Raw genomic sequence first — 21,083 nt, 5'->3', positions numbered from 1 at the left:
CGTATAAATGCAGTTGTGTTTGATGAGTGCGAACAATCAAATATTTTATTTTTAATCTAACACAGAATTTCAAACCATTATTTGCAATTAAAATTTTTAGTGTAAATTAAAATTATCAAGTATATCAAGTGCACAGCAGTAAACTGCCGCCTATGGTAAAGATAAATATAAAAATAAGTTTTATTTAATCCTGAATGTGCAAACTATCCTCTTCCATTTCTATTTTGAACTGAACATCTTGTTCATTCTGCATTTGCTGTTTCATCTGATACTTTTCGGCGGTGCGCTTATGTATCCCAGTACGCATATGAGTGCTAAGATGCGTTGGGAGCATAAAGGACTTGTCGCAGAGCTCGCAGCTGAAATATAAATGTTGTTAGCTTGGAGTATATAAATTAAAAGTGCTTCTGCTTACCGATAGGACCGCAACCCAGAATGAGTAAGCATGTGGTTTTTAAGAATGTAGCCTGTGGTAAACGCTTTTCCGCAGGTGCCGCACGCATAGGGCCTCTCATTTGTGTGGGTACGCTCGTGCTTAACGCGTGTAGTGTAGTCGGAGAAACAACGGCCACAGTACTGGCAGGCAAAAGGACGTTCACCGGTGTGCTTACGCATATGACGTTTGAGCTCCGATGTGGTGCAGAAGCATTTGTCACAGATTCTACATGGAGGAGTGAAATAAAAATTAGATTAAATAAAATTATCTTTTGTACGATTAAAAATTACTTACTCGCACTGGAAATCTTTTTCCCCACGGTGGCGTCGGCAGTGTAATTCGAAGGCCATTCGGCCCTTTATATGATTCCCACATTGATCACAAATGAATGTTCCGCCAGTACCTCTTCGTTGGGTATTATTTGTTTTATTTTTCGGTTTTGGTTGCAAGCTAGATTTCTTTACAACATTTTCACTCTCATATTCATCGTCCAGCACATTATCCAGTACGGCAACTTCGTCATCAGAATCATACATGTATACTTCATTGGGATCGGTGATTACCAATTGATTGGATACGTCTTCTACTTGCACAATATTTCCATCAGCATCTGCCATAAGGCATTCAAACTCGGTTTCCTCAACCAGTGAAGCCTCTTCTTCATCTTCCTCCTCCTCCTCAATATACTCCTCTAGTTCATTGGCATCAGTATATTTCAATTTTACAACGCTTCCACTACTTTGCGGCTCCAAGCTCTGGACAAACTCATCCTCCGTCTGATATATATCAACTTCAGTTGTGGGTTCGGCTTCTGCTCCAGTTTCAGCATCTGTAACGTACTCTTGATTGTCTGTTTCTACTGTTTCCAGTGGCGCTTCAATGCCCATAAGAAGGTCTTTATAACCCGAGGAGACTTCCTCTAATTGTTTGCCTGTCAGCGCAGCCAAGAGTTCGCGCTGAGCGTTGATGCATCTCTCGCGAAGTCTGATTGCACTTGTCAACTCAATGTGGCAGCATTCGCACATCAGTTCCGGCATACACTCATAGTTCTCCAGCTGTAAAGATCAGTGCACTTATTAACAATGGGCCAATCACAAACACAGCTTACAATACACTTACACGCAGGCCTGTGAGCATTTGAACATTGTCAAGCAGCTTCTGATTGGCCTTTTGGAATATATTATATGATTTTTTGAAGCTTGCATATTTCCCGCATATCCTACAAGTGTTTTTTTGCACTTTATGACCAACTTTTGACATTGTTTCCAAGATAACTCAATTTTTGTTGATTTCTCACTAAAAAAAGATGCGCGGATGTACTTATCGAGCGACCGCCACACTACAATCTTTGGCCTCCGATAACAAAATAGAGTTGTAAAGCAACGCAATGGCGACAGTAGAATGGTAGGTTACTGCGAAAATAAACAAATTGTTTGTTTATAACAAACTCAATTGATTCGATTTCAGGGTTTGCGCGCCACGCTGCTATCAAGTCAGCAAAAACTATCTCAAAAGTCATGTGACGCATGAACACCCACTTAAGCAGCTGAACGCCAGTGTCAGCGTAAGTACGAAACAAAATTTGCATTTTTCTATAATCTTTTATTTATTATTTTGTAGGTGGCGGAAAGCAATCCACTGAGCTTGGCATTGGCACTAGAGGGTACGGACCCGTTGTCAAAGTTTGCACGTCAAGATGAGGAGCTGAACGACCCACTAACGCAAATGGCCAATCAGTTTGTGAGTAAACAAAAGAGGCGTTATCGAAATATTAAGCTTATAATACCCAAAATTCAGACATACAAATCCAAACTAAGTGACAAAAGCGAATTAGATGACAATACGCTTAATTGGAGTACTCGCCGTTTGGGAATTTTGAATCGCTTCAACACCAATGAGAAATTGTCATTATCCACCAGTTTCCTATGCACCGGTAGTGCAGAAGGCGGTGGCGAAAATTGTAAGTATTGCGTTTCAAAACTAGAAATTTAATGCAATTATGAACTACTTGCAGTTAAAGCACAAACTGTAGTGGCGGACAAGGTGAAGTATAGACTAGAGCAGTTGGATCATTTTGACGATGGCAGCATGCGACACATGAATCTCACACAACAGGAGTATATACTACGTTTCGATCAGCTTAAGCAAGAGCTTACACAATCGTGGCATAACGATCAACGCGTCAAGGCTTTAAAAATAGCCATACAGTGTGCCAAGATGTTATCTGATGCCAGCGTGCTGCAGTTCTACCCAAGTCAATATGTGCTTATTACGGATATACTAGATGTCTTTGGCAAGCTGGTCTATGAACGTCTGCGTAGTAAGGCAGCAGGTGTGCCTGGAGCTTCGGCCACAGCACTGCATCGTGAGCGAGAGACTGCTCGTGATACATGCCAAAATTGGTTCTACAAAATTGCATCAATACGTGAACTACTGCCGCGGGTTTATCTGGAAATGGCCATATTTAAGAGCTACGAGTTCTTGGCAAATTCACAACATGAAACTGAGCAATTGTTGCTGCGCCTAACAAGTCAACTGCGTGGCATTGCAGATCCACTGGTGTCTAGCTATGCTCGTTGCTATTTGGTGCGCGTGGGGGTTCCAGTTACTCCTACCAAGCAATATATACGTGCTAATTTTAACGACTTGTTTATATTGTATCCGCAGGTAAACGGTTATAGGCTCATACATTAAACTTTATTAAAGAGCTTTATTTTTAGATCTTTCGCTTAGTGGCTCGATTTAATCTGCATCCAGAGATTATAACCGCGAGTGCCTACTTGCAGCTGTATGCGCCTGCCCTAGACTATATGCTAGAGTGTCTGGTGTATAAAGGTGAGCAGTACGCACAGGAAATGCTATCGGAATGCAAGCAATTGAAGAATAAGTGAGCAAATAACCTTATAGCTTAAATGTTCTATAATTATTTACATTCAATTACAGTGGTGCTGTGCTCTTATCCATACTTAACTCATTCAAGCGCGAGTTTATCGCTACAAACGCTATGGAATTTTTAGAGCTTATCAACAACTGCGATACACCGGGCGTTACCAAAACACAGTTACTACGCCCACTTGGCAGTTGCGTCAGCAGCTGTGCACCGCTGCATGAGCAACGACTGACTTTTCTTCATGCTGCCTTCAAGACTATCAACACGTTGACCGATCCCAACGAATACATCAATTGCGTGGAGACCTGGGCTCCATTTGTGGCACAATATTTTACAGTGAGTGTGTTGGAAATATGGTTTAGGCTTGAAATTACTTACAATGCCACTTTAGATACACGAAGTAAATCAACTATTGGGCGAGTTAAACACTCGTATGTGCCTGGGCAAGGCTTATGAGAAGCATTATGCTCAATTGCAAAGCATTTTAACGCGTGTAATGCAAAATTATCGCAGCATTGAGCTGCTGCTCATACAGCCGAATTTTCTGCCGTATTTGGATTTGTTTCACAAAGAAACGGCGCGTGTGGAGATATGCAAGATTATCTTAAACTACTACAAGCAGAATAGTGAGGAGCGCACCTATGATGCAGTGGTCACCAACGCACTCATGTTTGTCGGCAAAATACTCAACGATTCGGTGAAGTGAGTGCCTGTTTTAAAGACAAACTATTATAAGTCTTACTACATTTTTTATGCATACAGCGCACTTACTGTTGAAGACGAACGTCGTCAGATATCAGAGCTCATCAATAGCTTTATACGTAAAGTACACTTTGGAAAGGATTTGGAGCAGCAATTAAGCTTCTACGTGGAAGCGCGCGGCACATTTAGTAATCTGGATGCGGTTTACGTGACCCTAGTACATGCCACCTGCAAGCTGGCCATGCAGGCAACCAAATCTATGGGCTTTGTAAAAGCCTGCATTGCTTATTGTTATATAACCATACCCAGCATTAGCTCTGTGCAGCAACAAATGGATTTATATTTGCTTTGTGGGCAGTTGGCGTTACGACATGTTTGTCTGGGGCAGGGTATGCGCTTTATATGCTTAAATATTTAAATTATTCAATAATTTGTTAATTTCCTTTAGCTGATGCTTGCTTTGAAGCTGCACTGCAGATAGTTGAAGAACTGCCTGTTGCTATTGTGGATTTTGAGGGCAAATCACGCAGCTTGGAACGCTATTTGGTTACATACTTTTGCAATATGCTGGCTACGCTTATAATAGTGCCTGATAGTCCTGAACAGGGTGTCTTATACTTTCCTCGCCTGCTACTTGATGTGGTGGGTAGACGTAGCTTTAAGCCCAACAGCACTGCGCCCACGATAATCTATTTGCATGCCTTGGATATGCTCTATGTGCAAAGTCTTAAACAGTTTCCCTATCATATAACGGGTGGTAAGTGGCACATAATTGTAGTCGCATTAATCGATTTGTACTTTAACTTTGATTGTAATTTTGCAGTGGTTTCAAATGATGCCTTGTATGGTCATGATCCGAAGTTCCTAGTTGAGGTGAATAGCTTGTGTGCTCAGGTTGTGGAGGCCATATTGGTACAGCTTAAAACTCTTGGAGCTAGTCAGCAAACGCGCGATCAAGCTCAACTGGCCATGGAACTGTTTATGCGCATAGTACGCTATGCAGATCTAGAGAAGGAGCCACTGTGCCAATTGGCAGTTAAACTATGGTTGCTGGCTAACAAGGCGCAAGCGCAGTTAGATAGCGAAACTATTCCGCAGACACTTTGCAGCGTTGAGCATTTCTATCGCCTAGTCAAGGATAATTCGCCGGCACGCGCTCAAACCATTGCCAAACTCTTATTGCGCCTACGCGACAGTTGAAGCTGTTTGCCCACTGAAATTATTTATATTTGTTGTGCAATTTTTAAACTCAATTAAGACTTTTGATATTTATAGTAATGCTAAGTTTTGACTGAGTCATGGCCTTAAGTAAAAGAGCGTATTTGTTTAGTGTAAAAGCGCTTTTGTTGTATGCATTTTATTTAGACTTGTAATTGCTTGAGGCCCGTTTTTGCACAGATCTTAAGGCATTTACACTGTGCGTTTACGACACGTACATACATACATACATACATATATTATGCTTATGCTTAGTTCGAGTTTAAGGTGTAAAAATATTAATTACAATTTGGTAGTTTAAAACATTTGAGGCATTTGGTCACGTTGCAATTGCAGCATGTGCATATTGAAATGGCTAAAGACTATGGCTGACATGCAATGAGAATTAAATGTAAACAAGCAACAACTTAAACGAAAACAATAATATTAAAATTAAACAAATAAGCAGCTCTCGATAAAATTACGTACATATGTAGATAATCTATATGGTATATGATGTATAAATGTGGTGCAAAAGTTTATAAGTATGTAGGCAGTTTAGAAATTGGTTTCCTTAAACTCCTTGGACTGCAAGAAAGGCGCTACATTTCCATTGCCACCACCGCCGTCAGCTTCAGTGGCATCTGACTCTATGCCACCCACTGTATAAGCCAGCACAGTGGCATGATCCAGTTTGCCGGGCAATGCGCTAAAGGTGCTGCTGTCTACAATGCGCTTGCGTGCAGCTCTATGCTGCATGCGATTCAGCTCCACCTCACGCTTCACCCCATCCGGTCCCGTTGAGAGCTTAAAGAAGAGTTCACGCTGCTCGAGCGTCTTGCGACGAGCTGAGGTAATCATGCGCACAAAATCAATGAGCAAATGGCAGAGACGACGCGCAGATGCGCATGGCGAGAAGGTGCCGTTGATGCCGTAACTAAGCAGATCCTCCAAGCGATAGAGTGTGAGCGCATGTCGCTGGGGTCCGGTGACCAGTGGCAAGCCCATGACTGACTTGGGTATGCGTTGCAGCGCTGGAGTTGGAGTTGGTGATGCAACAGAGCCTTGTCGCGCTTCGATTAAAGTCTGGGAGCGCATATATTTGGGACGACTGGGCACGCTGCTGGGCGGACTGCCAGCCTTGGGCTGACGTGTGCGCGTGGGCGGCGTAGCCGAGGCTGGATGCAAGCGTGCATAGATGGCAGACGCACTTTTGTTTTGACGCTTGGGCGCTAGCTTCGTTGCCTGCTGCAGCTTAACATCCGGCGTCCAGGCTTCCGCAAACTTGCCTACAACTGGATCGAAATTATCGCTGATGCCGTCCGAGGTGAGGAAAACTATATCGCCGCGTTCAACGCAGCTCATGGAGAAGGTAAGATTGCTCAGCTCGGGTTTGTTGCCATCCGCAGGACCCAAGGCGCCCAAGGCATCGCGCATATCACGCATGGAGCTAATGTCATGCGATGCTTGCGTCAACTCACGCACGCCATGCTTCTTGGAGTACACATAGCCCAGCGAATCACCCACATTGCAGGCGCACACCACATACTTGCCCGGTGCACCATCCAGCGGCAGCACCACAGCAATTGTGAGCGTCGATAAAGCACCACCCACTTCCAAAATGCAGCCATGTCCCTCCCAGAGACTGCGCAGCAAGCTGACAAACACCTCCTGCGTGGTGGTGGCACGACACTCGTGCGCCTGACCAAACACTGCCCGATCCAGATAGTCCAAACACCCGTGTACGGCGGAGCGAGCAGCCAAGCGTGCACCATCACCTGTGTGTGTGTGTGTTAATAAGATAAACTTCGCTAAACATTCTGTGTCCAACTGTACACTGGGCACTCACCCCAATTAACGCCATCGGCCATGGCCATGGCGGACGCATCGCCGCGCACTACACAGCCAAAGCAATCGGCAATGGGACTACCCATGGGCTCCTTGGTCAGCATGTTGTTCTCGTAAAGCGAGACGGAAATGCCATAAGCAAAGTCGCAGTCCATTTGCCAGTTTTGCACGCCAGCCACGGGCGTGCTCAATGTGAGAGTTGTGGCATCATTGCCGCTGCTGCTGCTGACGGGATTGCCGCTTTGATTGCTCACAGCCTCGCGCAGCAGACGCTCACGCTCGGAGGTGACGTCACCAGCTGCTGCCGAGGCAGATTCAGTCTTTCCATTCAAGAGATTCTTATTGTTCTGATCTTGAGCAGTGCTGCTGCTAACCATGCTCACCACTATGGTGGTGGCCTTGCCGTCTCCGCCACTGCCACTGCTGCTCTTTTCTGTGGTGGCTGTGGTGGCACTTATACTGCTCTTGGAGTTCTTGCGTGAGCGCATGCCAGCAGTGCCTGCAGTGGATGAGACTGTTGTGGATTGATCTGCATTACTTTGTCGCCTGGAGCCAGTGGGACGCGCAAATTTGTTGCTCAGACGTGTCGCAGAGCTCAGGGCTGGCACTGCTGGCGTGCAAGTGCTCTTGCGCACATTGTAGGCGTCCTCGTTCTCCTGCTGCGTGTCTATAAAATCTATATCATCCGCATAGCTGGCGCTTAAGTGCAGCTTGGAGCGCTTAATGCCTGTCAGTCCCTCATCCGGGCCTGTGCAGGCGGCTATAATGCTATCCGGACCAGTGTCATACTGCCCCAGCTTAAGCACGGGCATGTCTGTCGGATGCTGCCCGCTGTAGATCTCTGGCCCGCCAGCCAAGAACTCGCGCTGCATGCGACTGCAATGATTATGAAAGTTAAGCTTGGACGCTGCTGTTTATGTCAATGCACATGTCTTACCCTTCTAAGTATTTGGTTATAAAGCTGCCATCATCCTCCTCCACATTGCCATTGACGCGACGTCGCCCATCGCGTGGTTCAGCTATAAAGCTCAATTGACGAAAGTACGTGGTGACCTTTTGGCGCAGCGACGGCATCTTGCCGCTTGAACTCTACAATTAGCGCTAAAATTAAGTTCGAGCTCGTAGTGCATTCACCTCATGGAGTCGCTAACAATTGTTGTGGGAGCTCGCCAGGGAGTTGTGTCTTTTCTTTTATATCTGCAGCAGAGAATTTCACATTTAATTATCAATAAATTATGCAATTAAATGAGGCTCGGCTAATGGCCAGGATGTGCATTTAGCTTGCCGCCAGGCAAAAGTAAAGCAAAAGCAAATCGTGAATGGGCTTTCAGTGAGCGCTCATTAAGCATGCAAAGGTTGGGAGAGAAGCGCAGAAGAGCAACTCCAGCAGGGTTTCAAGTTTCAAATGACGCAGCCTCTGAGCTGAGAGGGTTTCTTTATGATAAATGTACACAAAGTAAGTATAAACATACAGGCTTAACATATAGAACAAAGTGAGTGGCATCTGCTGTAGCTCAGTTAAGTTTTGACAGCTTAAAGTGTAAGTTTCAGCTGAAAAATGATATCACGCTTTGGAAGAAGCTAATTTAGATAGCTCAGCTTAATAAAAATTATTAACAACAATAATAGCTTAATACATTTTAGCTTTTCCATTATTAAAGTAAAATTTCTGATTTCTATAGTCGCTCTTTTTATCTCACTCCTTAAATTAAGATAAACGCAAATGTCTGACTAAAACAACAATTAAATAGCGCTAATCTTAACTTATCTGACAATAAAAGCGCTGCGCACAAAACGATTTACACAAATAAACAATAAAAATAATAATAATTAACTGCAGAGCCACAACAATTGTTGACAATTATGGCAATTATTTGCTACTGCTGCCTGTCAGCATTCAACTGCTTTCATTTATGACAGTCGAATGAGCAACGTGGGTGCGTCTTTCTATGCGATTCTCAAGTGGCTCTTTGTGTGAGTTTCAAAAAGCTTTTTAAGATCAAATACCTCAAGTCTGTATGTATGTACTTGTTCTTTTTATACACTTTGACTTTTTTATTTTAAATGGTTAAGGGTATGAACAAGTTGGTAGATGTATATAAGACGGAGGAATGGTAGATACCAACTAGTCAACAAACAATATAGAGCCATGCCCGTCTGTATGAGCAAAAAGAACTCAGAGACTATAAGATCTAGAGCAACCAAATTGGGTATGTTGGTACTCGTAATCCGAAAGCAGTACGCATTTATTTTATTTATTATTAATTTTGTGCCCCTATTCCGTAAATCGAAAAAAACTGGTTTGAAAATCAAAAAATACTGATTTACTCTCACCATATTTAAATTTTCCAATAGAGCTCCCACAAGGCTTTTCATGTTCTCGACCTATGTCAAACGATCGGATTAATGATTTCGAAAATATACCTATATTTTTTATACAAACAGCAGAGTGCGCTTTCTGACGCGCCAATCAAACGTCGCTGCCGACGTAGCAAGCAGCGTCGCTGCTGACGCCCTAGTCAAAGTGTATCAATAAATTGCCATTTATAGTTTAAGGCGTGCTAAAAATTTGCGATAAGCATCAGCCATCTGAATTATAAAAGTATATAAAGGTGTGAATGTTAGACGGCTTAGGTCAGTTTTAAATTTATTTTTCTGTGTGAAAATGTTGCTTAGGACATTATTAATTGTGTCGTTAATAGCTCTCATATCTTTTCCCCAAAGTTCTCAAGCTGACGAGCTGGACAAAAACTGTCAGTACAAATGTACAACAATAGCAAATTGTCCATCTGCACGTCAAAAAACATTATTGGGTGCTCCCGTGAAATTATGTAATACTATTGATACTTTGGTGTGTTGTGAAGAATCCCCAAAACCTAAAACCATTGCCGAAAAAAGTATAAATAGATCATAAAATTTACATGTGTTTTCTTTACAAACCTTAAGTATGAATTTTACAGAATGTAACGAATATAGCCATTTGGCATATTTACACAAACCGACTGAACTCGGAACACACGTAGCCAACGAAGTTTCATTTCTTGTTTCTGTACAAAATGAAAAAGGACGACACATGTGTGGCGGAACTCTTATAAGTGATGAATATGTAATGACGGCAGAACATTGCTTTGATAATTTCAATGGGTTAGTAGCTTATAAATAACTATTACTTTGTTTTTAATGTGGCCATGATTTATTCACAGTAATATATCTGTACTCTTGGAAAGTTATGACAAGGCTGATAAAAATGCATTTCTAATTAATGCAACACCAATTAGACATCCTAAGTATGGTGACGAAGATGTTTACGCTGACCTCGCATTATTAAAGCTGGACCAGAAGATTAATTTTGTTCACAACATTAGACCGGCTTGTCTTCCTTTTGAAAATCATTTGAGATTTACTAATTTAGCAACCGCTTGGATTTGGAATAATGGTTCCGATTTAAGTCAAGTTCATTCAATACAGGTAAACCTGACGGACGGCAGGCCGTGTCCTGATGATTTTAATCGTAGTGCGCAAATTTGTGCAATTCCAATTAAGTCAAAGATTTGTGCTGGGAATTCGGGAAATCCTGTATTTCAAACACATTCTAAATCAATCGACAGATCTTATCAAATAGTTGGGATTATTTCACAGGGAGTGCCTTGTTATTTTGGTATTGAAATGCACAGTTTATTAACAAACATTTCATATTATTTGGACTGGATTGAGAAAGTAGTATGGCCCAACGAAACACTTTAATTTGTTTACAAATGTACATATACCCAACTGCAGACTAAATGAAATAAAACATTTGTTTTATCAAAATTATATGACTTTACGCAAATCGAAAAATCGATTCTTTGATTTACTGTCTACTTAAACAGATGAAAGTGTTCTGTCCGACCAAGACGGTTGCTGAAGATTAGGATCATATGCATTATAATCTTTGCTAATAAAATAAGACTGTCTGCGTATGTTTGTGTGAGAAGTGTTTTCCTAGCATGGAATCAGCATTGGCTCCACTGTGCAGGACATCGATGGATATGATTGTACAGAAAACCATCAGTATTGCACACGTTGTTCCGAAGGAAGAAATCACGAGCAACAGTTTTGAATTAAGAAGTAGCTGGTCATGGTTGGTTTCTCGACATGCTTAACCAAAGCAGCGATCAGCACAAAAGCAATGTCACTGAGCCGGCGCTACCTACGAAGAGGCCTTGAAGGAGCTCATTAACTTAGCCGCGCATTCTTCATTATATGATTTTCTGTTCTGTTGCAAAGTGTGTATCCGAGTCAGTTGCATTCGCTTTCTGTCTTGGCGCTGCTACTCGTGACGTAAACACAGCTATACAAGCATCAAGTATTAATATGATATGACAGAAGTCTCTGTAGTGTTTACGATTGTTGTGCAAGCGATGCAAAGATAGTTGACATATTATAAATTTCTCCAGGGTCACTATAGCGGCACGTGTCGCAGCAGCACAATTGTTGTTTCGTGATATAATAGCGCACGCTTCAGCTGAGATTAACACCTACAATGGCGGCCCTGAACTCAGAACAATAATTTGAATAAACATTTGAGTGGCACTGCAATCAATGTTTGTATGTCAAGTGTTGGCAATGTTGTTGTGTTGAATTGTTTTTTTGTTTGCCAGTGTAGCTGGCACAAGAAATTAAATAGTGGGTGGGCCTGGGCTTGGGTCAACCTTTTGTGGTTGCAATCTTCTTTTGATCGCAGATTGTTGCCAACTAAATTGAATTGAATTGTGTGACGCCACAGGCAGAGCCAGAGTGCTGCAATTCAATCAGTCTGATTGATTGCAACTATGAAAAGCACTCGCTTTGGCTACGCGCCAATGCACCAGACACAGTTTTTCTTTTATTTTCATTCGAGCACGTGAGGGGATTGCTTCAAGTGCTGGACAATTTAGGTTAATTTGATTTTAATAAAGAAACTTTACGCTAGACCTGTGTGGGAGTGGAGGCAAGTTGAACGCTATTAACCGCAGCTCACCTTCCAATTGTGGCCATGAATAATTGTATTGCTATTGCGGTCTTTGTCAGAGAGCATTCTCTTGAACTATAGTACATATAATTGAATTACTTTTCCTGGCATTGATTTGTGCGTGATCGAAGACTTTAACGTTTGCCTTCAATGCTGTTTGCTGTCATTGAGTAAATGCAGCCGAGAGCTCAAAGCAAGTTCCGCGTTGAAGATCAATTGATACTGATTGCATTGAAAATTAACTGAATGCTCACTGATATTGTTGATGCATTATCATAGGAGAACCAGAGCTAATGAAGTTTATTTGACAATTTGACAACGTGCCCCACTAAAATAACAAACAAACATAATATATGAGATCGTTGACACTCCCCTCTTTTGAAATCTAGACATTGCTTCAATTGGATTTCCAAGGCGTGCGCCCCAATCAATCGACACTTTTTGGACTTGGTTCATATTGTGAGTAATCAGTATTTTCAACACTTTCGTCTAATCAAGCGTGAAAATGGGATAAATGCCAGCAACAATGGTGCAACCAGCTGTGGTGCTTTGGAACGTGTTGAAACAAATGTACATAAATATTATTCTACTTGAATATAGCAATAGCATTTAAAACAGAGCACATTGAACATTTGTTTGTACAAAATCTCAAACAAAAACTAAGCTAAAGTCAACTCTGATATACACTTTGATTGACAGTCGGTCAGTATATAAGTTATATAATAAATGAAAAAGGGTATCATGAAGTTGAGAAAATGTATTTAACAAGCAGAAAGAGGCGTGGCAAATGGCACAAGCGAGCTTTATCATGTTCTCAAGCGATGTCAAAAACATCAAAATAGTTTCGGAAATATACCCATTTTCCTTATGTGCGTTTGCTAATGCGCCAAGCAAACGTCGCTGCCGACGCTACAGCGAAAATGTGAGTACAAGTTTTTATGTGTGGATGTATTGTGAGGTCGCGCGGGTGTTTGTGGCTATGCCCCTATGCCCAAAGTGTATCATGCTAAAAATTCATTGGAAATGCTTAAATTTGCGATAAGCATCAGGCATCTGCCATAAAACAGAGAATTATAAAAGTATATAAAGCTAAGAACGTTCGACGGCTTAAGTCAGTTTAAATTTCTTTCAATGCTTTGCAAATTAATAATTTACATTTAGTTGTCTGAAAATGTTTTGTTCTCAAAGTGACATCCTCAGAGTTTTATTAATTGTGACATTAATAGCTCTCATATCCTTTCCCCAAAGTTCACAAAGCGACGAACTGGACAAAGACTGTCAGTACAAATGTAGAACAATTAGGAATTGTCCTTCTGCACGTGAACAAATATTAATGGGTGCTCCCGTGAAATTTTGCAATACTATTGGTACTTTGGTGTGTTGTGAAGAATCCCCAAAACCTAAAACCATTGCCGAAAAAAGTATGTATTGATCATCAAATGTATCCTTTTTAAATCTTGAGTATTCATTTCACAGAATGCAACGAATATAGCCATTTGCCATATTTACATAAACCGACTGGAGTTGGATTACATGTTGACAACAAAATGTCATCCATAGTTTCTCTCAAAAATGAAAAAGGACAGCACATTTGTGGTGGAACTCTTATTAGTGATGAATATGTAATAACGGCAGGCCATTGCTTTGATGCTTTAAATCGGTAAGTAACTTATAAAAGATTATAATTTTTTTTTTTAATATTTCCACGATTTATTCACAGCAATACTTCTTTTCTTTTGGAAATTTTTGACAAGACTGACAGAAAAGCTTCTCTAATTAATGCAACACAAGTAATTATACATCCTGGGTATGGTACAGACGATGACTACGCTGACCTTGCATTATTAAAGCTTGACCGGAAGATTGATTTTGTTGACAACATTAGGCCGGCTTGTCTCCCTTTTGAAAATAATTTGAGATTTACGAATTTAGCAACCTCTTGGATTAGGGAATATGGTACCGATATAAATCAAGTGCATTCGATACAGGTAAACCTGGCGGACGGCAGCCCGTGTCCTGACGATTTTAATCGTCGTAAGCAAATTTGTGCGCTCCCAATAAAATCAAAGATTTGTAGTGGGAATGCTGGTAACGCTGTATTTCAAACACATCCCAAAGCAATCAATTCCCTCTCTCATATAGCTGGGATTATTTCAGAGGGAGTGAGTTGTAATGCGGATGGATTTTTTATTCTATTGACAAATGTTTCATATTATTTAGATTGGATTGAGAAAGTCGTATGGCCAAACGAAACTGTACATAACTAAGTATATTATTGATTGTATCTCACATTTAAATAAAAGAGCATGTTTACGCTAAAAATTATTTGTATAATTGAATTTTTATTGTCACAAACGGTCGAAACTACTTAACCTATTTGAAGGATTTTTTTCAGATTCCCAATTCTGATAAATAGTAGCCGAACACTATTTGAATTTTTAAAATTTTGAGTTTAATTACAATTAATCGATTTAGTTGGCTGCGCTCAACTTCAATGCGCTCTTGTTATATTTCAAAGTGTATAATAATGAAAGGAAATTGGTTTGCTCTCCCTCTCCCTCCCCTTTGCACTCATCCACAAACTATAAATGTTTACAATTCTTATTTATAGCTGCTCGGTGGCACAAATGCTATGAAGGCGGAAAGAGCCCCCACACGCTTGTTGTTGTATTCAATTTGCATTTAATTTGCAAATGCGTTTGAAAGATTTATTTGGTTTTTATCGCTAAAAGCGTATAAATAATTAATTAAGTTTGCTCATTGAAAGATTTTTACGCTTTAGCCTCGTTAATTGTTTGACTTTAAGCTAATTAGCAGTGAGTAAATTTGCAATTAAATGTTGCAACGGGCAACTAGTTGCATCAATGGTACACACTGTGTTTACTAACAGCAGCCAGAGGCTAACTCAGGTCCATAGACATATATCATATTCCAAAGACTCGTCAGCCTTGTGGCAGACAAGTTCTTTTAGCTTTGCTGCATATTAAATAGCTGTTGATTTAGTGTCAGTCTCTCTCCATCTCTTTCACGTGCTGCAGCAAAGTAAACAAACAAGCTGCCATAGAAAACTCACATTTAGTGGGGGGCGGGGGCTGTGCTGGCAGACACATACATATGGCAGTTAATCGCTTGGCGTTTGGCGTTGTGGCACATTTCTGCACTTGCTGTATGCCTCGGATTATGACGTTGCGTGCGCAGTTGTATCTCAAGGTGGCTGGCAAGTCAAGTCAAGTGCAGCTCAAAGCCATTGCGAGCACAAAAGCCGTAAAACACACACACAAAGTTGAGAAAGTGAAAGAAATTGAAATTTTCTTTGAATCATTGTCAGACTTTACGCTTAAGCTAGACGCAAGTTGAAGGCCAACAAATGCAGCTAAAGTTGACAACAAATAAAACCAGCAATACGCAGCAAAAGTTGGTGTCAATATTACGAAAAAGAAACTAATTTTAGATAAAAATGTTAATTTTGGTATTTAGGGCAAGAGAAAAATATTTTTAAAAATATTAAATAAAAACCATAAAAATACAAGAGCTATTTTCAGTAAATAATTGTGTCAATGGACGTCATTCGATTGATATCGCTTAGTCTGCGGTACGATAGTTTTAGTAATTTGCATTGCCCACCGCCAGTTTCTGATTCGCAAATTATTAGATATTTGTGATTGGAAGAAAAGTGAATATAGATAGTCATTCAGTTATGTGTTTGGCCAACTGTGGAGTGTTTTCAAGCGAGCGCTGAGTGTGGCTGGAGCTTGTGATCGGTATTAAGTAACGTTGTCGGATTCACATTTTGATTATTGTAGCAGAATTAATTATTTCACTTAGCAATATATACACATATTAGAAAGAATGCACATATATATCGATACTATCGATAGCACATAAATGTCATTTCTAGTTTTTTATAGAACTTATTTTTATCCCTTAATGCTGCTTACTCAACTTTTAATCAAAATTAATGTATGTATGCTTGCGTTACATTTCCTGCATGCATATGTATATATTAAGTATACGTACCCACACATAGGTATATGTATATAGCGACGTATGTATTGAGTTTATAAATATGAATACACACACTTGTTCTTATTAATCTATTTTTAAAGCCAACTCTTTCAAGTATTTATAGCAGAGGTTTGAACAGCGACAAAGTAAATATGTAAACAGGTGTAGAGTCCAGAGAGCAAAGCTGTTAGCTGACCACAAACCAACATTTGTCGTTTGTCAGACTGTTGTTGTTGTTGGTTTGTTGCTTAAAGCCTAGACTGCTTAGGGGCTCATTAAAATCTGACTAATTAAAATTTCATTGAATTGCCGGCTACATGCAAACAACGAACACCGACACCAACAACAAACACCAACACATGCGTATATTTGAAAGTTCCTTCACCTTCCTTAAGTGGGGGCGTCTCTCGTTTGCTGCGTGAGTGTGGTGTGAGGCGTTGCTTAAATTGCTAGCTAATTGACTTTTCAATGCTTGTTGCAGTTGCAGTTGCAGTTTCAGCTGCGTGCAACTTCCTGTTACACGCAGTAAAAACAATTTGCATTAATGGCAAAGTAGGCAGAGCTCATAGTCAATGCAATGCAGCAATTCCAATTTTGTGTTTCTTCCCTATCTAAACATGCAACACTTGTCGCACTTGCTCTGGCAGTCTATCAATTGTACGTGCCGAAACTGAAAGTGCATAAAACAAAAGTTGACTGGCAGCAACATATAATGCGCAGCATTGTTGATTTGTGAGGCGGTTTTACTTGGGGGCCGAGCTGGGAGTTATGGATTTGGATTGACGCACTCTACACTGACGACTGGGGACTGGGCTACTGGAGACTTAACTGTGCCAAAAGTGCACTTTCACATGCAATGCGCGCCACGAAGACGTCAATTCGTCGCGCTTTTGTTCCAAGCAGCAATATGCTTGCCACCCCTTTGATGTCTGAGTGTGTGTGTGTGTGTTCTTATCGCAGTTGCAGCCCCATTTCCGTTTACACACATATATATGTACATTATATGTGCGCTTTGGGGTCACGCCTCTTAACCCCCATTTCTTAAGAGCGAGAGAGCTCCAAAAAAATAATAGAACTTGCCAAGTGCTGTAAATACTTGTATAACTACACCATTGTATATGGGGCAGCACGGCATTGGGGATTAGGGTTAGCAGCACGCTATATGCCCACTATAAATAATAGGCAGAGTCACGAATTTTAGTTGGTATACAACATTAGTATCGATTAGTAGTACTTCGCAATTTAGGCATATCAAAAGCTTTAAGTTTATTCAAGGCAGTTTGTAGGCTTCGTCGCTAAAGTCTAAGGAGTCATTTTTATATTCATATGTATATAGAAACATATGCGCGACAATCCCCACATGCATACATTAGCCAAGGCAGGCTTATGGTTGCGGCTTGGGTTTGGCAACATGTCTGGGCTTGTCAAGCATACTAATAAGTCTAATAACTTGCCAGAACTATAGAGAGTGGGCGCATACAAAATAAAAAGAGCACTGCCATGTGAAAATAAATACGCAAATAATTTTTTTAATGGCAGCAGGCGTATCAAATGCAAACAAGTCAAGGCCCTCGCCCAGCAAACAAAGACTCCAAGCAGCTGCTGCTGCAATTGTATAAAGTCTCCCCTTAACCCCACCACCGCCTTCTTTTAGCTCCAGCACTGAGCTGGCCAGTCGGCTGGTATCAAATGCCTGCCCACTGACGCCAGGTGCTGTGGTCTACAAACAAATGGACAAGCAGACGAATGCATGTTGTCTCCCTCCCTCTCTCTCTTCTCTTGCTGTTTGCTTGTCTAGCTTTAATTTGAGCTTCATTGGCCAGCTTAGTCATCGGTGTCACTTGGCTGACTAATCATTGGAGACGGCGCGTGCTGGCAGCTGCCCGCCTCCCCTAACTCACACCAACTCCACTCCACTCTAAGCTAATTCTTGCCAGAGGCGCATTGAACTCTTGCTGACCGCCAGGCCAGAGCTTTTGTTTCAACTCAACTCTGTCGTAGTCTTGTGCTCGCCGTTCAGTCAACTTTAAATTGGCAAATCTTTATTGTGACCACAGGGTCAGCAAACCATGAATTGGACACCCAAACTTCATAAATGAATTTCTTTCTTTATTTTGGGTAAATGAATTTTTTAATAAGCGCACAGCTAAAGAACTTTTCGCGTTATAATTATGGGGATTAAATAGAATTCGATAAAAAAATTATATTTATGCAAAGCAGCTCTACGAAATAATGATTCATACTTTTTGCACATTAGTAATAAATTATTCTTTGCGTAATCAAGAAGATTATCAAAACTTGAACGTTAAAGCTTTAATAGAATATAAAACAAGCTTCTTAAAAACAATTCCAATTTCTATAAAAATGTATACTTGTATTACTAAAAGCTTTAATAGAGTAGTCGCTTTTTATTTATTATTTTTACCTAATCTGAAATATTAGCTCAACTACTAGCTAGAAACGTTGCTATATAAATAAGCATTCTGTTTGCTTGGAACTTGAGCAAATAAAGAAATTTAATACGCAAACAATTAAATGCAAAACTCTATAAAAATAACGTTGAAAGCGCAGCTAATGCTTTGCGAACGAAGTTCATAGCCCAAAGCAAATAAACTCAGACCCCGCAGAGAGTTCGGCGTGCAGAAAAAACTACAACATACTCTCGCCAAATGCCAATGAGACAACAAAGAAGAGAACGAAAGGATGCCATGTCGGCCTGACTGGCAGGATGACTGGCATGAGAGCTTTGCCAGCTGGTAGTTTGAGTTGGACAGAGAAAACAACTTTATATGCAGCCAAAGCCAACCACCCCCACCCCCTCAATGTCTGGAACAGATGACGGCACATGCTGGCTGGCTGGCTGGCTGACTGGCTGGCGTCTGTTTGCTTTTGTATGGGCAACCACCAAAAGCGAAGAAATATTTTTGTAAAGCAACAAGAGCTACCAACATTGTTGGCTAGCAATGGAAAGTGATTGAATTTTGTGGCAAGCTGCAGCAATGTGGCGCCAGTGAAATTCTTTATCAAGTTAAAGTTTAAATTGCATAAATTTGATACTTTTAATTTGTTTTTCGAGCCTAACCCTTGACTCGACGCCCACAAATTGTCAAACAGGCTGTGGCAGCTCGTAAGGTCATTTAATTCGCAATTCATTTCCACACATTTTCCACTCGAAAGTTGACGCAGCTCGTGTCCTCTATCCAGGACGCGTGTGTGCTTACAACTCTAAGTGCCGGAGACATACGAATGGGGGGCGTTTCGCCCAGGTATTTGGGTGGTTATGCTCTGGCACTGGCTCTGGTGGTTGCAAAATATGCCTGCATTGGGAAATTGCCAAATGCGCAGCAGAAATATAACTTCAGTAGAGGCGGACAGAGTGCAGAGGCGGGGCACTGCAGCAAACTTTTATTTAGGCAAAAACCTTGGTGGGGGCGAGCTCTGTGCTCTGTGCAATGTGCAAGTGTCAAAAGTTTGTTCTTTCTTTTATTGCAAAACTGTCTGCGTTGGCTTATATTTGCTACTTGTGGCAGCTTGTTGGCGCCAGGTAACGGAAATAAATTTCATTTGTCATGAAATTAACGCCAATTGACACTAGCGCTACTATTACTTAGCGCAATTTGTACATACACATAAACAATGGCAAAAGTTAACATACTTTTTCACATAACGAAACATGCAAACCGGTTATTGCAACAAAAGCAAACAAAAGTTGTATTTTTTTTAGCTTTAATAGCAGCAGCAGCTGAGATTTTGCAGCTGCCCGTGATTCAAGCAGCAGGTGAATCAGTTGGAGGCCCCCAAAAGTCGTGAAAGAAATCAGCAGGCAGTACATACTAAAAAAAGAAAAACAAAGCGACCAAGTGGAATGACAAAAACAACAAAAAATCAGCCTTACACTCACACACTTGCACACAAGCTAACATAAGTGGAGCACGCAGCTCAAAACAAAAACAAAAAAGAATAACAAAGGCAAAGACTCAAAGTTGATGGCCAAGCGACACTAGCATAAAATCAATACTTTATCATACGATAAAAACAACAGCATAAGAATGTACTTACAATAATTATTGTTTTTGTTGTTTTCTTTTACATGCACGTATTTATTTGGATTGGCGCCATACACTGCGGGCGGGGGAGGGGGCGTACTATTCTGGTGGTGTGTATAATTATTTCACAGTCACAGGGTAGTTTATTTGTTGCTTGTTTTTAGTCACAAATTTGACAATTGGAATTAAATAGTCGCGTTGTCATTCGTTTATTTACTTGTGTTGTGCTCTCACTCACTCAACTTTACACAACTAAATTTACTGTAATTAAACTAAGCATAGGTGCTCGCGCATCTTCAACAATCCAATGTTTTTGTTCAACACATAATTTTCTCACAACAACGACCGCGCACGTACTATCTGCAATAGCACCTTCTTTCGTCTGACATTAAGTTCCAAGCCAAACAGTTTTTTGTTTTTGTTTCCTAATAGAGCTGGAACAAACATCGATGTAATATCGATACATCGATGTTTTTAAATAGATTTTAAATATCGATGTTTTTCCGATGTTCGATGTTTTTTAATTTTCCCATCACTGTGAAAAAAGCCGCGCAATAGGTAGGTAAGTGATCACTTAAATTTAAAAAAAAAACATATCGCTTAAAAAAAACATATCGCAACGGACTTGGAACAGCCGAGTTCACTCCATTTTGACTCTTCGTCAATACTTCAATGAAGAAAACTTGGAGTCTAGCTTAGATTACTGGAAGGTAACTATAACATAACATTGCTGAACTTTGATATCAATAATAATATATTATATTCATAGATCTCAAATGGTAAATCATTAAAAAAATGTATACTGCAATATTTCTGCGTTCCGGCAACATCCACTGAAAGCGAACGTATGTTCAGCAAAGCAGGCTTCATGGTGAACAAAAAAGAAGTGCCTTGAAAAACAAGCATGTTGACATGCTTGTTTTTATTAACAAAAATTACTGGATATAATACTTTTTTAGTTAAACTTCT

General features: G+C 40.6%; 4 protein-coding genes and 2 long non-coding RNA genes across 6 annotated transcripts; 4 read left to right on the top strand and 2 right to left on the bottom strand.

The window, feature by feature from the left end:
* The first annotated feature begins 68 nt into the window (after positions 1-68).
* LOC108603563 lies at positions 69-581 on the top strand. Its single transcript, XR_001915306.2, has 3 exons — positions 69-155; positions 301-439; positions 491-581. It is a non-coding gene; the product is annotated as an uncharacterized LOC108603563 (long non-coding RNA).
* LOC108603561 (transcription factor Ouib) lies at positions 163-1,783 on the bottom strand. The gene is made up of 4 exons (XM_017992479.1): positions 1,556-1,783; positions 731-1,491; positions 416-661; positions 163-359 (listed from the first exon to the last, which is right to left on the bottom strand). Exons 1-4 carry the CDS (start codon positions 1,694-1,696, stop codon positions 185-187), a joined length of 1,323 nt encoding a protein of 440 aa, XP_017847968.1. The 5' UTR covers positions 1,697-1,783; the 3' UTR covers positions 163-184.
* Positions 1,748-5,659, top strand: LOC108603558 (VPS35 endosomal protein sorting factor-like). The gene is made up of 11 exons (XM_017992477.1): positions 1,748-1,840; positions 1,904-2,000; positions 2,057-2,176; positions 2,234-2,396; positions 2,451-3,103; positions 3,157-3,323; positions 3,380-3,662; positions 3,718-4,028; positions 4,089-4,417; positions 4,477-4,785; positions 4,852-5,659. Exons 1-11 carry the CDS (start codon positions 1,824-1,826, stop codon positions 5,226-5,228), a joined length of 2,826 nt encoding a protein of 941 aa, XP_017847966.1. The 5' UTR covers positions 1,748-1,823; the 3' UTR covers positions 5,229-5,659.
* On the bottom strand, positions 5,338-20,503 carry LOC108603559 (PP2C-like domain-containing protein CG9801). Its single transcript, XM_017992478.2, has 4 exons — positions 20,128-20,503; positions 8,011-8,270; positions 7,075-7,949; positions 5,338-7,003 (listed from the first exon to the last, which is right to left on the bottom strand). The coding sequence occupies exons 2-4, from the start codon at positions 8,145-8,147 to the stop codon at positions 5,784-5,786; spliced, it is 2,232 nt and encodes a 743-aa protein (XP_017847967.1). The 5' UTR covers positions 8,148-8,270; positions 20,128-20,503; the 3' UTR covers positions 5,338-5,783.
* On the top strand, positions 9,739-11,145 carry LOC108603562 (CLIP domain-containing serine protease 14D-like). The gene is made up of 3 exons (XM_017992480.1): positions 9,739-9,970; positions 10,034-10,217; positions 10,277-11,145. The coding sequence occupies exons 1-3, from the start codon at positions 9,739-9,741 to the stop codon at positions 10,815-10,817; spliced, it is 957 nt and encodes a 318-aa protein (XP_017847969.1). The 3' UTR covers positions 10,818-11,145.
* A 102-nt stretch (positions 20,504-20,605) lies between the features above and the next one.
* Positions 20,606-21,083, top strand: LOC108603564. The gene is made up of 3 exons (XR_001915307.1): positions 20,606-20,676; positions 20,749-20,824; positions 20,884-21,083. It is a non-coding gene; the product is annotated as an uncharacterized LOC108603564 (long non-coding RNA).

The sequence above is a fragment of the Drosophila busckii genome, chromosome 3R (assembly GCF_011750605.1).
Source record: "Drosophila busckii strain San Diego stock center, stock number 13000-0081.31 chromosome 3R, ASM1175060v1, whole genome shotgun sequence".
Lineage (NCBI taxonomy): Eukaryota > Metazoa > Arthropoda > Insecta > Diptera > Drosophilidae > Drosophila > Drosophila busckii.
The sequence above is the reverse complement of the archived record's forward strand: the minus strand, read 5'-3'. Positions and strand labels throughout refer to the sequence as shown.